Source organism: Thalassophryne amazonica, chromosome 16, assembly GCF_902500255.1.
Source record: "Thalassophryne amazonica chromosome 16, fThaAma1.1, whole genome shotgun sequence".
Lineage (NCBI taxonomy): Eukaryota > Metazoa > Chordata > Actinopteri > Batrachoidiformes > Batrachoididae > Thalassophryne > Thalassophryne amazonica.
The window spans coordinates 46,080,067-46,098,451 of NC_047118.1; the positions used below are offsets into that span (position 1 = coordinate 46,080,067).

At 44.7% G+C, this 18,385-nt stretch overlaps 1 protein-coding gene across 1 annotated transcript in view; it reads left to right on the forward strand.

Moving 5' to 3' along the window:
* Positions 1-16,648, forward strand: part of LOC117528719 (immunoglobulin superfamily member 1-like) — a 170,895-nt gene extending 154,247 nt beyond the window's left edge. Inside the window, exons 19-24 of the mRNA XM_034191355.1 lie at positions 2,854-3,147; positions 4,286-4,579; positions 13,533-13,826; positions 14,057-14,350; positions 16,117-16,248; positions 16,426-16,648. Of these exons, the coding sequence (XP_034047246.1) occupies positions 2,854-3,147; positions 4,286-4,579; positions 13,533-13,826; positions 14,057-14,350; positions 16,117-16,248; positions 16,426-16,607 (1,490 nt within the window). The 3' untranslated portion in view covers positions 16,608-16,648. The remainder of the gene's footprint in view (positions 1-2,853; positions 3,148-4,285; positions 4,580-13,532; positions 13,827-14,056; positions 14,351-16,116; positions 16,249-16,425) is intronic.
* The last annotated feature ends 1,737 nt before the right edge of the window (positions 16,649-18,385 follow it).

The following is an 18,385-nucleotide window of genomic DNA, read 5'->3' on the forward strand; positions in this document are numbered from 1 at the left end:
TCAATTTCCATACCATAAGTCAGAACAAGATCTAAGATATGATTAAAGTGGTGGGTGGACTCATTTACATTTTGAGCAAAGCCAATTGAGTCTAATAATAGATTAAATGTAGTGTTGAGGCTGTCATTCCCAGCATCTGTGTGGATGTTAAAATCACCCACTATAATTATCTTATCTGAGGTAAGCACTAAGTCAGACAAAAGGTCTGAAAATTCACAGAGAAACTCACAGTAACGACCAGGTGGACGATAGATAATAACAAATAAAACTGGTTTTTGGGACTTCCAATTTGGATGGACAAGACTAAGAGTCAAGCTTTCAAATGAATTAAAGCTCTGTCTGGGTTTTTGATTAATTAATAAGCTGGAATGGAAGATTGCTGCTAATCCTCCGCCTCGACCCGTGCTACGAGCATTCTGGCAGTTAGTGTGACTCGGGGGTGTTGACTCATTTAAACTAACATATTCATCCTGCTGTAACCAGGTTTCTGTAAGGCAGAATAAATCAATATGTTGATCAATTATTATATCATTTACTAACAGGGACTTAGAAGAGAGAGACCTAATGTTTAATAGACCACATTTAACTGTTTTAGTCTGTGGTGCAGTTGAAGGTGCTATATTATATTTCTTTTTGAATTTTTATGCTTAAATAGATTTTTACTGGTTGTTGGTGGTCTGGGAGCAGGCACTGTCTCTACGGGGATGGGGTAATGAGGGGATGGCAGGGGGAGAGAAGCTGCAGAGAGGTGTGTAAGACTACAACTCTGCTTAACTCGTCAATAGCTTTACATCCTCATTGAGCACAACTTTGGATCCTGTAGCTCCTCTGAAAAAGAAAGCCTTAAATCAGAAATGCTTGACTCCGTGGTATAACCCACAAACTCGCAGCTTAAAGCAGATAACCCGTAAGCTGGAGAGGAAATGGCGTCTCACTAATTTAGAAGATCTTCATTTAGCCTGGAAAAAGAGTCTGTTGCTCTATAAAAAAGCCCTCCGTAAAGCTAGGACATCTTACTATTTATCACTAATTGAAGAAAATAAGAACAACCCCAGGTTTCTTTTCAGCACTGTAGCCAGGCTGACAAAGAGTCAGAGCTTTATTGAGCCGAGTATTCCTTTAACTTTAACTAGCAATGACTTCATGACTTTCTTTGCAAATAAAATTTTAACTATTAGAGAAAAAATTATTCATAACCATCCCAAAGACATATCTTTATGTTTGGCTGCCTTCAGTAATGCTGGTATTTGGCTAGACTCTTTCTCTCCGATTGTTCTGTCTGAGTTATTTTCATTAGTTACTTCCTCCAAACCATCAACATGTCTATTAGACCCCATTCCTACCAGGCTGCTCAAGGAAGCCCTACCATTAGTTAATGCTTCGATCTTAAATATGATCAATCTATCTTTATTAGTTGGCTATGTACCACAGACTTTTAAGGTGGGAGTAATTAAACCATTACTTAAAAAGTCATCACTTGACCCAGCTATCTTAGCTAATTATAGGCCAATCTCCAACCTTCCTTTTCTCTCAAAAGTTCTTGAAAGGGTAGTTGTAAAACAGCTAACTGATCATCTGCAGAGGAATGGTCTATTTGAAGAGTTTCAGTCAGGTTTCAGAATTCATCTTAGCACAGAAACAGCATTAGTGAAGGTTACAAATGATCTTCTTATGTCCTATAGACTCTGGTCTAACCAGATCCTTACTCTGGATGGCATTACCCTGACCTCCAGTAATACTGTGAGAAATCTTGGAGTCATTTTTGATCAGGATATGTCCTTCAATGCGCATATTAAGCAAATATGTAGGACTGCTTTTTTGCATTTGCGCAATATCTCTAAAATTAGAAAGGTCTTGTCTCAGAGTGATGCTGAAAAGCTACTTCATGCATGTATTTCTTCTAGGCTGGACTTCTGTAATTCATTATTATCAGGTTGTCCTAAAAGTTCCCTGAAAAGCCTTCAGTTAATTCAAAATGCTGCAGCTAGAGTGCTGACAGGTACTGGAAGGAGAGAGCATATTTCACCCATATTGGCTTCTCTTCATTGGCTCCCTGTTAATTCCAGAATAGAATTTAGAATTCTTCTTCTTACTTATAAGGTTTTGAATAATCAGGTCCCATCTTATCTTAGGGACCTCTTAGTACCATATCAGCCCAGTATAGCGCTTCGCTCTCAGACTGCAGGCTTACTTCTAGTTCTTAGGGTTTGTAAGAGTAGAATGGGAGGAAGAGCCTTCAGCTTTTGGGCTCCTCTCCTGTGGAACCAGCTCCCAATTCGGATTAGGGAGACAGACACCCTCTCTACTTTTAAGATTAATCTTAAAACTTGCCTTTTTGAAAAAGCTTATAGTTAGGGCTGGATCAGGTGACCCTGAACCATCCCTTAGTTATGCTGCTATAGACTTAGACTGCTGGGGGGGTTCCCATGATGCACCCAGTGTTTCTTTTTATTCACCTCTTTTTGCTCTGTATGCACCACTCTGCTTTTAATAATTGGTGATTGATCTCTGCTCTCTTCCACAGCATGTCTTTTTCCTGATTCTCTCCCTTCAGCCCCAACCAGTCCCAGCGGAAGACTGCCTCTCCCTGAGCCTGGTTGTGCTGGAGGTTTCTTCCTGTTAAAAGGGAGTTTTTCCTTCCCACTGTCGCCAAGTGCTTGCTCATAGGGGGTCGTTTTGACCGTTGGGGTTTTTCTGTAATTATTGTGTGGCTTTTGCCTTACAATATAAAGCATCTTGGGGCAACTGTTTGTTGTGATTTGGCGCTATATAAATAAAATTGATTTGATTTAAGTTATCACTGTTTGCCCTCAACACTTCATTACTTTGTTTCTGTGTTTGTTTGTTTTTTAGCAATCCTTCCAAAGCCAAGAATCAGCATGAACCCTATTGGTGTCATTGCATGGGGAAACAATGTTGACATCTCTTGTACAATCTCAACACACCATTTCGGTGGAACATTTATTCTGACAAAGACTGAGGGGTCAATGAGGAGGACACAAAAATCAAGTTCAAACTCTGCAAACTTCACCCTTCTCAAAGTGAACTTTGATAATGAGGGACTCTACCAGTGTTGTTATGAGACCAGGATTTCAAATCGAAACATAATTTCTCCTCAAAGTGAGTCTGTCAGAATCTCTGTTGCAGGTAAGAAAAGAAAAACAGACGAGTGATCTTGATATGTCATTCTTCTACAACATATTGAACTAATTTATGCAAACTAGCAAGAAGTTAAGATCTGATATCAAAGATGAAATAACATCATACCAACAAAATTTAGATTCTACCAAAATCTGAGCATCATAATGCCGATTTATTTTTGAAACGTGTTGCAAAATTACAGCTCATCTTAATGAAGATGAACATATTCACCTGGGGGGAATTCCATTACAATTGTTGTATTTTATTTTTAATGCATGCTGTCTGCAGTATGCAACCTCATGCATGTGCATGCATGAGGTTTTGAAATTACCGTAAGTTTCCTTTAGCCTTGCACTGTGCATGTACACAGGGCTTGCACGCTAACATCTGTAAGATGTCTTGTAAATCACTTCAGAGGTGTTATCAGGTTACAAACATAGTGTTTCTAGATTTAGAAGTGTTTAATTCTCACGAGCATTTATAACATATATGAGAAACCAATTAGATTTAGACAGAAATAAGGTGTTTGGAAGCACTTTCCGCCATATTGGATTATTTTGACGTCACCGTGCCTCTGTACTGTGATTGGCTGTCCCCCTATGCTTCCCAGCATCCCTTGCGCAAGTCAGGCGAAGCCCCCACCTGATCTATGATGTCGCTACGGTCATTATCATAGACTGTATGGGTCGCTACCAAATGTAGTTCAATGCCGTCCATTCATTTGATATTTTTCTCTTCAGGGAATTAACTATTAATTTTTTTTACAGACAATGCAAATTTTGATCATAATGACAATGTCATATGATTAATCCCCTGTTTAAGGGCTAATAAATGGAACTACAGTGGTGCCAAATAAATTTTTTTCCTGACTTACATGTTATAAAACTGAAAGGCCGTACACTTTTAATAGTAAAATATGCAGTTTTCAGTTTTTTTCAATCACAAGTGATCATAAATTAAAATTAACAAGCTGTTCATTTGAAGGCCAGTTGACCACCATACTAAAATGATACAAAACCATCAAAGCTACTATCTGCAACTGAGGTTTATTTTCATACAGATATATGCAATTTACATAAAATGACAAGCCAAATAAAAACTAGTTCAAAGACACTAAATGGGTTTGTGTTGCGTAATTTTTCAGTGAGTCTACCAAAGCCGATCATCAGCATGAACCCAACTGGCATTATTACCTGGGGTGACGATGTTGGCATCTTGTGTTCAATCTCAACTGAGCATTTAGGTGGAACATTTATTCTGATGAATACTGCAGGGTCAATGAGAAAGACCCAAACATCAAGTTCAGATTCTGCAAATTTCACCATCATCAACGTGGCCTTTGACAATGAGGGACTCTATCATTGTCAATATAAGACCGTGGTTTCAAATCGAAACGTTACTTCTCCTGTAAGTGAGCCTGTCAGAATCTCTATCACAGGTAAGAAAAAACTTTTTCTTTATCCTGATATTTAATTCTTGTACAGTACAACTTATTCAAAGAGACTGTTCAAACTAACAAGAAGTTAATGTTATGTTGATGCATCAAATTTCCAACATGCCAAAATAATATGAACACATTATTTAAAATGAAAAATTGCAGTTTAGATCAGAAATGATCTGCATGTCTATAAAATTATTTGTGAGAGAGAGAGATAGAGAGAGAGAGAGAGAGAGAGAGAGAGATGATGATGCTTTGTCTAAAAGCAGTTGTGCAAACTACCAAACCATAACTGCAAGGCCACAAATGACCAACATGCTAAAATAATATACCATATTTTCCAGACTTTAGTAGCGCAGGTAGCTGGATAAAGAGCTAACCTGCTAATATGTAGACCTGGGTTTGAATCCTGGTCAGGGTACCTGTCTGTGTTCTTGGACAAGACACTTAACTGACATTGTCTCAGTACGCCCATCTGTAAATGGGTACTGGCCTCAGCTGAGGAAGTAACCTGTATCAGACTGATGTCCCGTCCAGGAAAGTTGTTGACTTAATGCTGCTTGATGCAAAGAAATCTAGAGATAAGCACTGGTGCCACCTTTCCTCAGGGCATATTTAGGACTTACTTCTTTTTTTAAAGATTTTGCATCACACTGGAGTATTTTCTGTATATGTCATAATATGTGTCATGAAGAGGAAAAACCATATACAACCCCTGGCAAAAATTATTGAATCACCGGTGTTGGGAAAGTGTAGGTACACGGACCCACAACAGGGGGCGCAAATGAACGGACAATGGAGGAAGTCAAATAACAACACTTTACTGTTGTGAATGGGCACAACAAACACAACAGATTACAACAATAGACAAAAAGCCAAATCACAAAAGGTGTCGTGTGGGCAGGCTCGAAGATAGAAGACGTCTGTCCAAAGTAGAACCGGAACCACACGATTTCCTCCGCCACCAGACCACGGGAATACTGGAGCCGCCAAGTCCCGAACTCCCAGGTGGCCACTGCCTCCGCGTGTCGGACCTGGTACTGCTGGCGAGGAACAAAAAAACAATTAAATGTGGGCGCGTTTGCACCCAGCAATCCACACGGCAGGAAAACTACCTCCACCTCTCGTTGGAAAAAGAGTCTGCTATACAATGCACAAAGTCACAAAAGGTTACTGTCGAAAGATCACACAGTCGGCTGAGAACGTTACCTTCCAGGTAGAGCGATATCTCGGCAAAGAGGTGGAGACGTCGTCCTGCTGATGTAACCCTGCTGATCAGGTGATTGGTAACAGCTGTTGCAGGTGATGCGTGACAGCTGTCACCCTGGCTGCTCCTGTGAGGCGGCTGCGCCCCCTGGTGCCTGGAGCCCGCACTCCAGACAGGGCGCCCTCTGGTGGTGGGCCAGCAGTACCTCCTCTTCTGGCGGCCCACACAACAGGACCCCCCCCTCAACGGGCGCCTCCTGGCGCCCGACCAGGCTTGTCCGGGTGGCGGCGGTAGAAATCGGCCAGGAGGGCCGGGTCCAGGATGAAGCTCCTCTTCACCCAGGAGCGTTCTTCGGGTCCGTACCCCTCCCAGTCCACCAAATACTGGAAGCCCCGGCCCATCCTACGGACATCCAAGAGCCGGCATACAGTCCAAGCCGGTTTGCCATCGATGATCCGGGCAGGAGGCGGCGCCGGACCCGGAGTACAGAGGGGTGAGGTGTGATGCGGTTTAATTCGGGACACATGAAACACAGGATGGATCCGCAGTGAGGCCGGAAGCTGAAGCCTCACTGCGGCTGGACTGATGACCTTAAGGATCTTGAAGGGGCCGATGTAACGGTCCTGTAGCTTGGGGGAGTCCACTTTGAGGGGAATGTCCTTTGTGGATAACCACATCTCCTGCCCTGGCCGATACGCAGGGGCCGGGGTCCGCCGACGGTCTGCATGGGCTTTTGCCCTCGTCCGGGCCTTTAGCAAAGCAGAACGGGCGGCACGCCACACCCGACGGCACTTCCGTCCGGCCTGGACCAAGGGCACACCGACCTCTCCCTCAACAACCGGAAACAATGGGGGCTGATACCCCAGACACACCTCAAAAGGGGAGAGGCCGGTGGCTGAAGACACCTGGCTGTTATGGGCATACTCGATCCAGGCCAAATGGGTACTCCAGGCCGCCGGGTGCGCGGCAGTCACGCAGCGCAAGGCCTGTTCCACCTCCTGGTTTACCCGTTCTGCTTGCCTGTTGGTCTGAGGGTGGTACCCGGACGAGAGACTCACCGTGGCCCCCAGTTCCCGGCAGAAGCTTCTCCAGACTTGCGAGGAGAACTGGGGACCGCGATCGGAGACGATGTCTGTTGGAATCCCATGCAGCCGGACGACGTGGTGGACCAGGAGGTCCGCTGTCTCCTGGGCTGTTGGGAGCTTCGGGAGGGCCACGAAGTGGGCCGCCTTGGAGAATCGGTCCACTATCGTGAGGATGGTGGTGTTACCCTGGGACGGCGGGAGGCCCGTGACAAAATCCAGGCTGATGTGGGACCAGGGGCGATGAGGCACAGGCAGCGGCTGGAGTAGTCCTGATGCCCTGCGATGGTCAGCCTTGCCCCTGGCGCAGGTGGTGCAGGCCTGGATATAATCCCGGACGTCGGCCTCTAGGGACGCCCACCAGAAACGCTGCCGGACAACTGCCATGGTTCTTCGCACCCCTGGATGACAGGAGAGCTTGGAGCCGTGACAGAAGTCCAGGACTGCAGCCCTAGCTTCTGGTGGGACGTATAGTTTGTTCTTCGGCCCAGTTCCGGGGTCCGGGCTTCGAGCCAGGGCCTCCCGGACGGTTCTCTCTACGTCCCAGGTGAGGGTGGCCATGATAGTGGACTCCGGGATGATGGGTTCGTTCCAGTGGATCCGACAACTCCGCTTTGACTTCATCTTCATGTACCCGGGACAAGGCATCCGATCTCTGGTTTTTGGTCCCGGGACGGTAGGTGATCCGGAAGTCAAAACGGCCGAAGAACAGTGACCAGCGGGCTTGCCTGGGGTTCAGCCGCTTGGCGGTCCTGATATACTCCAGGTTCCGGTGGTCAGTGAAAACTGTGAATGGCACGGACGTTCCCTCCAACAGATGTCTCCACTCTTCAAGAGCCTCTTTCACCACAAGGAGTTCTCGATTGCCGACGTCATAGTTCCGTTCGGCCGGGGTCAACCTGCGGGAGAAATAGGCACACGGGTGAAGGACCTTATCGGCCTCTCCGCTCTGGGAAAGCACAGCTCCTATCCCTGAGTCCGAGGCGTCCACTTCAACCACTAACTGGCGACTAGGATCGGGCTGCACCAGAACGGGTGCAGACGAGAAGCGCCGTTTCAACTCCTTGAACGCGGCATCGCAACGATCCGACCAGGTGAAGGGGACTTTTGGTGAGGTCAGGGCTGTCAGGGGGCTAACTACCTGACTGTAGCCCTTAATGAACCTCCTGTAGAAATTTGCAAAGCCGAGGAACTGTTGCAGCTTCCTACGGCTAGTGGGTTGGGGCCAGTCTCTCACCGCCGCAACCTTGGCCGGATCAGGAGCGACGGAGTTGGGGGAGATGATAAACCCCAGGAAGGACAAAGATGTGTGGTGAAACTCACACTTCTCACCCTTCACAAACAGCCGGTTCTCCAACAACCGCTGCAGGACCTGACGTACATGCCGGACATGAGTCTCAGGATCCGGAGAAAAGATGAGTATATCGTCTAGATATACGAAGACGAATTGGTGCAGGAAATCCCGCAAGACATCATTAACTAATGCTTGGAACGTCGCGGGGGCGTTTGTGAGGCCGAACGGCATGACCAGGTACTCAAAGTGACCTAAGGGGGTGTTAAATGCCGTCTTCCACTCGTCTCCCTTCCGGATCCGAACCAGGTGATACGCATTTCTAAGATCTAGCTTAGTGAATATTTGGGCTCCATGCAGGGGCGTGAACACTGAATCCAACAGGGGCAACGGGTATCGATTACGAACCGTGATTTCGTTCAGCCCCCTATAATCAATGCATGGACGAAGTCCGCCGTCTTTTTTACCCACAAAAAAGAAACCTGCACCCATCGGGGAGGTGGAATTCTGGATCAACCCGGCGGCTAAAGAGTCCCGGATGTAGGTCTCCATTGATTCGCGCTCAGGTCGTGAGAGGTTGTACAGCCTGCTGGACGGGAACTCCACGCCTGGAACCAAATCAATGGCACAATCGTACGGACGGTGGGGGGGAAGGGTGAGCGCCAGATCCTTACTGAACACATCCACAAGGTCATGGTACTCCACCGGCACCGTCCCTAGATTGGGCGGGACTCTGACCTCCTCCTTAGCCTGGGAACCGGGAGGAACCGAGGAACCTAAACATGCCCGATGGCAGGTCTCGCTCCACTGAACCACTACCCCGGATGGCCAATCGATCCGGGGATTGTGTTTTAACATCCAGGGGAACCCTAGAATCACACGGGAGGTGGCAGGAGTCACAAAAAACTCGATCTCCTCCAGGTGATTTCCTGACACCACCAGTGTTACTGGTGGTGTCTTATGTGTGATTAGAGGGAGTAGGGAGCCATCTAGTGCCCGCACCTGCACAGGCGAGGTAAGCACCACCAGAGGGAGCCCTATCTCCCTGGCCCATCTGCTGTCTAACAGATTCCCTTCAGAGCCCGTGTCCACCAGTGCTGGGGCCTTCAGGGTTAAATCCTCATAAAGGATTGTCACTGGGAGTCGTGTGGCAATATGGGTATGTCCCACGTGAATGTTTTGGCCCACCCCTAACCCAGTGTCTAGGGGCGGGCGTTGGTGTTTTAACCGCTCGGGGCAGTCCCTCACTTGATGCTCTATTGAGCCACAAACAAAGCACGCTCCGCGGGCCAGCCTCCTCTGTCTATCTGGTGCCCTAAATGTGGCCCTGCTCGTGTCCATAGCTTCGTCAGCAGGGGGAGCTGTCACCACACGGAGTGTAGAGGCCGTGGAGCGTGGGGAGGGCGGAACTCGGTCGGAACCGGAAGGGAGAGGGACGGCGCGTGCCCGGCCACGCCCTTCGTCTCGTTCCCAACGGCGTTCTTCTAACGATTGTCTAATCGTATAACGAGATCAATAAGCCCGTCTAAATCCCGCAGTTCGTCCTTGGCCACCAGGTGCTCCTTCAGGACCAACGATAGTCCGTTTACGAAGGCGGCGCGGAGGGCAGCGCTATTCCAGCCGGACCTCGCAGCCGCGATGCGGAAGTCGACTGCATAAGCAGCTGCGCTCCGGCGCCCGTCTCATTGACAGCAGCACGGCTGAAGCGGTCTCTCCTCTATTTGGGTGATCGAACACTGTTCTGAACTCCCTCACAAACCCATCATATGTCAGAAGGAGAAGTAAATTTTGCTCCCAGAGCGCTGTAGCCCAAGCGCGTGCCTCGCCGCGAAGCAGATTAATCACATAAGCTATCTTACTAGCATCAGTCGCGTACATGACGGGACGTTGTGCGAAGACGAGCGAACACTGCATAAGAAAGTCTGCGCATGTCTCCACACAACCCCCGTACGGTTCTGGAGGGCTTATGTATGCTTCAGGGGAAGGTGGGAGGGGTCGTTGAACGACCTGTGGAACGTCACTATTGCGCACAGGATCGACAGGAGGGGGAGCCGCAGCAGCGCCCTGAGGGCGCGCTTCCACCTGCGCGGCGAGAGCCTCCACCCTGCGGTTAAGGAGGACGTTCTGCTCGGTCATCAGATCCAGCCGAGCCGTAAAAGCGGTGAGGATTCGCTGCAACTCACCGATCATTCCTCCTGCAGACGCCTGTGCGCCCTGCTCTTCCATTGGCCGTTCAACGGCCGGTTGACGCCCCTCGGGGTCCATGACGTTGGCCGAGATATCCTGTTGGGAAAGTGTAGGTACACGGACCCACAACAGGGGGCGCAAATGAACGGACAATGGAGGAAGTCAAATAACAACACTTTACTGTTGTGAATGGGCACAACAAACACAACAGATTACAACAATAGACAAAAAGCCAAATCACAAAAGGTGTCGTGTGGGCAGGCTCGAAGATAGAAGACGTCTGTCCAAAGTAGAACCGGAACCACACGATTTCCTCCGCCACCAGACCCCGGGAATACTGGAGCCGCCAAGTCCCGAACTCCCAGGTGGCCACTGCCTCCGCGTGTCGGACCTGGTACTGCTGGCGAGGAACAAAAAAACAATTAAATGTGGGCACGTTTGCACCCAGCAATCCACACGGCAGGAAAACTACCTCCACCTCTCGTTGGAAAAAGAGTCTGCTATACAATGCACAAAGTCACAAAAGGTTACTGTCGAAAGATCACACAGTCGGCTGAGAACGTTACCTTCCAGGTAGAGCGATATCTCGGCAAAGAGGTGGAGACGTTGTCCTGCTGATGTACCCCTGCTGATCAGGTGATTGGTAACAGCTGTTGCAGGTGATGCGTGACAGCTGTCACCCTGGCTGCTCCTGTGAGGCGGCTGCGCCCCCTGGTGCCTGGAGCCCGCACTCCAGACAGGGCGCCCTCTGGTGGTGGGCCAGCAGTACCTCCTCTTCTGGCGGCCCACACAACAACCGGCCTCGGAGGATGTTCATTCAGTTGTTTAATTTTGTAGAAAAAAAGCAGATTACAGACATGACACAAAACTAAAGTCATTTCAAATGACAACTTTCTGGCTTTAAGAAACACTATAAGAAATCAGGAAAAATTATTGTGGCAGTCAGTAACGGTTACTTTTTTAGACCACGCAGAGGGAAAAAAATATGGAATCACTCAATTCTGAGGAAAAAAAATTATGGAATCATGAAAAACAAAAGAACGCTCCAACACATCACTAGTATTTTGTTGCACCACCTCTGGCTTTTATAACAGCTTGCAGTCTCTGAGGCATGGACTTAATGAGTGACAAACAGTACTCTTCATGAATCTGGCTCCAACTTTCTCTCATTGCTGCTGCCAGATCAGCTTTGCAGGTTGGAGCCTTGTCATGGACCATTTTCTTCAAGTTCCACCAAAGATTTTCAATTGGATTAAGATCCGGACTATTTGCAGGCCATGACATTGACCCTATGTGTCTTTTTGCAAGGGATGTTTTCACAGTTTTTGCTCTATGGCAAGATGCGTTATCATCTTGGAAAATGATTTCATCATCCCCAAACATCCTTTCAATTGATGGGATAAGAAAAGTGTCCAAAATATCAACATAAACTTGTGCATTTATTGATGATGTAATGACAGCCATCTCCCCAGTGCCTTTACCTGACATGCAGCCCCATGTCATCAATGACTGTGGAAATTTACATGTTCTCTTCAGGCAGTCATCTTTATAAATCTCATTGGAATGGCACCAAACAAAAGTTCCAGCATCATCACCTTGCCCGATGCAGATTTGAGATTCATCACTGAATATGACTTTCATCCAGTCATCCACAGTCCACGATTGCTTTTCCTTAGCCCATTGTAACCTTGCTTTTTTCTGTTTAGGTGTTAATGATGGCTTTCGTTTAGCTTTTCTGTATGTAAATCCCAGTTCCTTTAGGCGGTTTCTTACAGTTCGGTCACAGACGTTGACTCCAGTTTCCTCCCATTCATTCCTCATTTGTTTTGTTGTGCATTTTCGATTTTTGAGACATACTGCTTTAAGTTTTCTGTCTTGACGCTTTGATGTCTTCCTTGGTCTACCAGTATGTTTGCCTTTAACAACCTTCCCATGTTGTTTGTATTTGGTCCAGAGTTTAGACACAGCTGACTGTGAACAACCAACATCTTTTGCAACATTGCGTGATGATTTACCCTCTTTTAAGAGTTTGATAATCCTCTCCTTTGTTTCAATTGACATCTCTCGTGTTGGAGCCATGATTTATGTCAGTCCACTTGGTGCAACAGCTCTCCAAGGTGTGATCACTCCTTTTTAGATGCAGACTAATGAGCAGATCTGATTTGATGCAGGTGTTAGTTTTGGGGATGAAAATTTACAGGGTGATTCCATAATTTATTCCTCAGAATTGAGTGAGTCCATATTTTTCATAACATATTACTTAACATATTTCTTCTATTCAGTGGTCCTATGCAGAAGTAAGTCTGCACACGTTTACCTCACATGTAAATAAATGTTTGAAAACTCATTTAATTTTTTTAAACATATGAGCTTTATGTGCCATTATAGTGTGAAGGTCATATTTCCTCTTTTTATTCAAGAGTGGCCATCTTGTGTTACTGTATCCATAAACAAAATGATAATGCTGCAGTATTTTTTATGTATATAAGATGCTGAAATAAGTCACAGGACCAGGGGAAAAAACAAGACTTTCATCCATAAAATATTGTCAATATATTCAAAGCTAAAATCTTCAGGGTTTTTTTTTTTTTATTAAAACATAAGCAAATGATCACATTTTACATAAAATGGAAAATAAGTCAAACACTTCAAAGCACTTCAGTGCTTTGGTATTTACTTTTCAGGGATCCTTACAAAGCTGTGCATTAGCATGGTCCATTGGCATAGTTACCTGGGGTGACAATGTTGGCACCCCATGTTCGGTCACATTACAGCATTTAGGTAGAACAGTCATTCTGGTGAATACTGCAGGATTAATTAGAAAGACTTAAACGTCAGCTTCAAATTACAAAACCTTCACCATCCTCAATGTGGACTAAACTAGTAAAGGGCTATACCAGGATCACAGTTTCAAACTGAAACATTCGTTCTCCTGTTAGTGAATTTATCAGGTTCTATGTTGCAGGTAACAAAAATACTTTCTTAATCTTTAGAATTCATTCTTTTTATATTTAACTAAAGGCAATTCTGTAAACTGTAACCAAAAAAAGCCGCAACAAAAGGCCCGAATGACCAATATGCCAAAATAATACAAAAACAATCGAAGCTAAAATCTGCAACTAAAAATAAAACTAAATAGAAACCTGTTCAAAGGTATTCAACACTTAACATTATGTCATTTTTCAGTGAGGCTTCCAAAGCCGAGCATCAGCATGAACCCCGGTGGTGCTGTTACCTGGGGCGACAATGTTGTCATCTCATGTTCAGTCTCAACGCAGCATTTAGGTGGAACATTTATTCTGACGAATACTGCAGGGTCAATGAGAAAGACCCAAACATCAAGTTCAAATTCTGCAAACTTCACTATCTTCAAAGTGACCTTGGATAATGAGGGACTCTACCAGTGTCAATATGAGACCAGGGTTTCAGATCGTATCATTAGTTCTCCTCAAAGTGAGTCTGTCAGAATCTCTGTTGCAGGTAAGAAAAGATTATGCTGATTTTGATATTTCATTCTTGTATAACTGTTTGAAGGTAATTGTGCAAACTAACATGAAGCTCTAATGTCAACACCCAAATGACCAACATGCCAACAATATTACAGAAGATGTAGATTTCAGGTTTTATTTTATTACAAATTACATCAAACAGCAAAAAGTAAACATTTGGCCTGATCGAAGATAATACTTTTGCATTGTGTTACTTTTCAGTGAGTCTTCCAAAGCCGAGCATCACCATGACCCCCGGTGGCACTGTTACCTGGGGCAACAATGTTGGCATCTCATGTTCAGTCTCAACGCAGCATTTAGGTGGAACATTTATTCTGATGAATACTGCAGGGTCGATAAGAAAGACCCTAATATCAAGTTCAAATTCTGCAAACTTTACCATCCACAAAGTGACCTTTGATCATGAGGGACTCTACCAGTGTCAGTATGAGACCAGGGTTTCAAATCAAAACATTAGTTCTCCTCCAAGTGACTTTGTCAGAATCTCTCTTGCAGGTAAGAAAAAGAAAAAAAAAACCTCTTGATCTTGCTATTTTACCGTTGTGTTACTGATTGAAGGAAATTGTGTGAACTCACAAGAAGTTAAGCTGTAATATCAAAGCCCAAATTCACGACATTCCAAAGATAAATACTGAAAATACTGTGAAATCTGGGAGCCCAGGCTGTGCATTGTAGCTCTCTCTCTGGGTGAATTGTATGAGTGCATGCTTGCACTAATACCAGTCCCTCATACATATGTGCTGGTTTCACACATGGCCACATCCACTATCATGTGGCCAAAATATTGAAACTAACTCTCCCCCACACTACAAGTGATACTTCTTATCTGAGTTTTCCTGAGTAACCACTTATTTCACACAAAGTCAGCTTCAGCAACTTTCAATGTCTGGTTACAGAAGCACTCACACAATCCATCTGGATCTCCAGTTGTGTCCGTGTCTGCAAGTCCTCCATGCAGACTGCATGCAAATTCCAGAGAAACAGTCAGATCTTGAAGTTTGCCCAGATTTAATCTTGGGCACTGAAGAGACAGCATTCTGCAAGACTTCAGATGAATCTTCAGGAAAGCCACAAATCTGAGACCAGAAATCACAAACTGGATACTTTGATAGTTTCTGCAGTATTGCAGAATTCTCCAGTGTATTCCCATGAGAACATGATCAATCTCCTTGGCAATACTGCCAGAATTAGCCTACCATGTCCATCAACGTACCTCTGGAGGTAGAAACCAGGGTCCAACAGCTAGTACACGGGGGCTCAAGTTCGGTCCTCAAGAGCTACCTTCCTGACACTCTTAGTTGTCTCCCTGCTCCAACACACCTGAATCCAATGAAAGACTCGTTAGCAGACTTTTAATGAGCCTTTCATTGGATTCAGGTGTGTTGGAGCAGGGAGACAACTAACAGTGTCAGGAAGGTAGCTCTCGAAGACCGAACTTGAGCACCCCTGAGGTAGTTGGTTTTTGCAGAGTTGAGGAGCCATGAGCCATTCTCACTGCAACTGCCACATCCATGTGGACCATTGCAGTTTTCACAGTCAGCATTCTCAGTACCAGTGTTTGCATTGTGAATCAGAGTGAAACTGCAAATTATAGGTCTCCTTCACCAAGATGTCACACGACATACACAGAGACAGTGGACACAACACCCAAAGAATGCTTGAGTCTGAGCCTCGTAATAGGTTCACTGACAGGGCTGATATCCGATAATATTGGAAGGTGTTGGTCTTCATGAATGTTGATACTGGATAAATTACATACAGGCGTGGTTGTCACTTGTCTTCCTCCTGGACATGTTGAATGCCTGTTGCTCTGCCCCGCCCAGCCAACAAGCTAGCAAGCACAGGGAGAAACATGACACCCAATATGTGGGCAAATTCTAGATGAAAATTACAACACAATAGGAAAATAAAACTGGAATTAAACAATAGATAAAAAGTTTGGCTGGGGTTAGTGTCAAAATGTTTAGTCAGTACTATAAATGAATTATGGCTAACTCAAAACGCTACTCAGGATTGCTTCAAAACTTGTTCCAAACATTGTTCCTGAAATACTTCAAAACAATTCCAGCTTATTTCTTTAATACTGATAAAATGTATTAAAATACAAGTAAATGGACTAGGATCATACTGGTTTTGAACTTCATTTTAAGGCGACAGTCAGCACAGGCTTTATTGTTGTTGTTGAAGATAGTCTTTTAAGCAGATGTGCCATATTCTCCTGACTTAAAATCTCTAACAAGATTTCTTAATATTGTTCTCAGTGTCTTTGGTGCCACTGATTTCCTCAGTAACTGCATCCCTGGGGCTCATTTCCGTGCTGGTGTTCGTGGTAGTCTGTCTGATCTGCAAGAGAAAACAACGAAATGAGCCTGACCTCCAACTCCAATCTCTATGTCTGTGCTCAATTATTTTCAGAGTATTTTACATTAAAAATCAATGTTTCCTTTTGCCACATTTGAAACATGTTTTCATGAAAGTGCACAAATTTCAAAGCATGTAAAGAACATGTGACTTTTCAAACTCCAATGATATATTCATGCAGATATTATATTTTGATCCCTGTGTTTTAGGTGAGGTGGAAAAGAAAGAGGTCTCCATGAATGCTGACCCTGTGGGTACCCAGAAGAAGCAGAGCAAGTTAAATAAAGGTAATGATTATATGGAAGAAGACAGTGAGAGCAAAGGTACAATGATCATTTCACTGCAAGCAAAGTACAAAACGAAGACAGCAACAATGATGACGGCTATGTAGACACATCCCAACCACCTACTGAATACTTTGTGGAGATTTATGAAGAAAAGTATCTTCATGAAACCTTTTACATTTCTGATGCTCAGTAATCTTTCATTTAATTACTGACTCTGAAAAAATTGCATCTTGCAAATGCACAAAATAGTGCATATTTTTAACTTAATGTGTTTGCCTTTATGGGGTTTGTCCACATGAGAGCACAAAGTTCTGGGAGGGAACATGCAAATAGGTGAGGTTTGCACGTGCAGCAAAATTTATCAAGGTCAAAAGGAAATTTATTAAGTCCTGGTTGTGTCTGTGTTTTGAAAGTTTGAAAGCTTGACATTAATTTATTTCACTTGACAGACTCCTGTTTCAGCAGCAGACAGACCGCTGCCTCCTCATACACAGAATTTAAAACATCAGCTATATTCCAAGATTTTAATAATGTACTTCTTGTTTATTTCTTTCAACATTAATGTCATTATTATCATCATTATGTAACAGGTGGATGAGAGTAGATTTTGGTGCAACTCATGACAATTACAGTCAATGATGTGTCACACAGTTAAACACACACACACACACACACACACACACACAGTTTTTGTGCCTTCCACCACTGCTCACAGCTAAGTGTGTTTGTGAGACTGCTGTGCCTTGTCACAGACTCCGAGCAGCTTTTCTGGGATGATGCATTCATGTCTGCATGCATTGCATGTGCATTCTGCTGTGTGCATTGCTGTGCCCAACAGCCAGGTCTGCATTGTGCTGGCAGAATGCAACCAAATTATTCCATTTCCTTAAATACCTTGGAAGAAAGCACAAGTAAATCTCTGAAATAGGAGACTTCTGCAAGAAACAAAGCGCAAGTTGCATACTTGCAAGCAAATGTCCTCTGATCACCCATTATCAGAAGACAACAAAATAAATTATTTAAAAGAAGGTCATGTCTGGATTTGAGGAAGATCTTGTTTATAGTGAGTGCATGGAACTAATGCATGGAACAACTTGCCAAAAGATGTACAACAGGACAGAGTGCAATCTGTTTTAAATTTTCATTTTCCAGGAAATGGCCTTCCCCATTACAGTAGCCAGGTAAGGCCAGTCCCCACTTAAGAGAGTTGGCTGAAAGGTTTTGCCTCCTATGCGATTTCAATAACAAGCAAGATACTCACATAAATGGCATATCTACTTTAAGTTTTTGGAATCTTTTCTATCATACAGTGTCATTACTTTTCCATGTAGTAGCTGTCCCTTTCCATACACTTACTCCAACCCTGGACACGTTTTTACATCCCGTTGGTCAAGAAATTAAGTATCTTCTCTAGGCACTAGTCACAGCTGCTTACACTTCTGCATCCTCAGTGCAACTGTGTCCCTTCAGGTGTTCTTCCAGCTTGCGAAAAAGGAAAAATCAGAGGGTACAGGATCCAGAGGGTACGTGGGTGTCGTAAGACCTCGTATGTTCTGAGCCACTGCAATACGTCTTGTGTTCACTTATGTGTAGATGACCATTGTCATGCTGAAAAATTGCAGTTTTCTAGGACAAACCTGCTTCAAACTTGTGCACAGTTTTGTTGACCGTGTTGCTATGTTCCAAAAATTCTGTGAGAACTATACCATCGCATTGCCAACAAAACAGTCATCAAGAATTTTCCCACTGAATGGAACACTGAATTTTTTCAGGCAAGGTTAGTCCGTATGCCTGTATACAATGACTGCTGCTTGTTTTCTGGGTCGCAGGACTTATCAAAAGTAAGTCTGACACAGAAAAGCATCGCTTCCATGTGCATGTG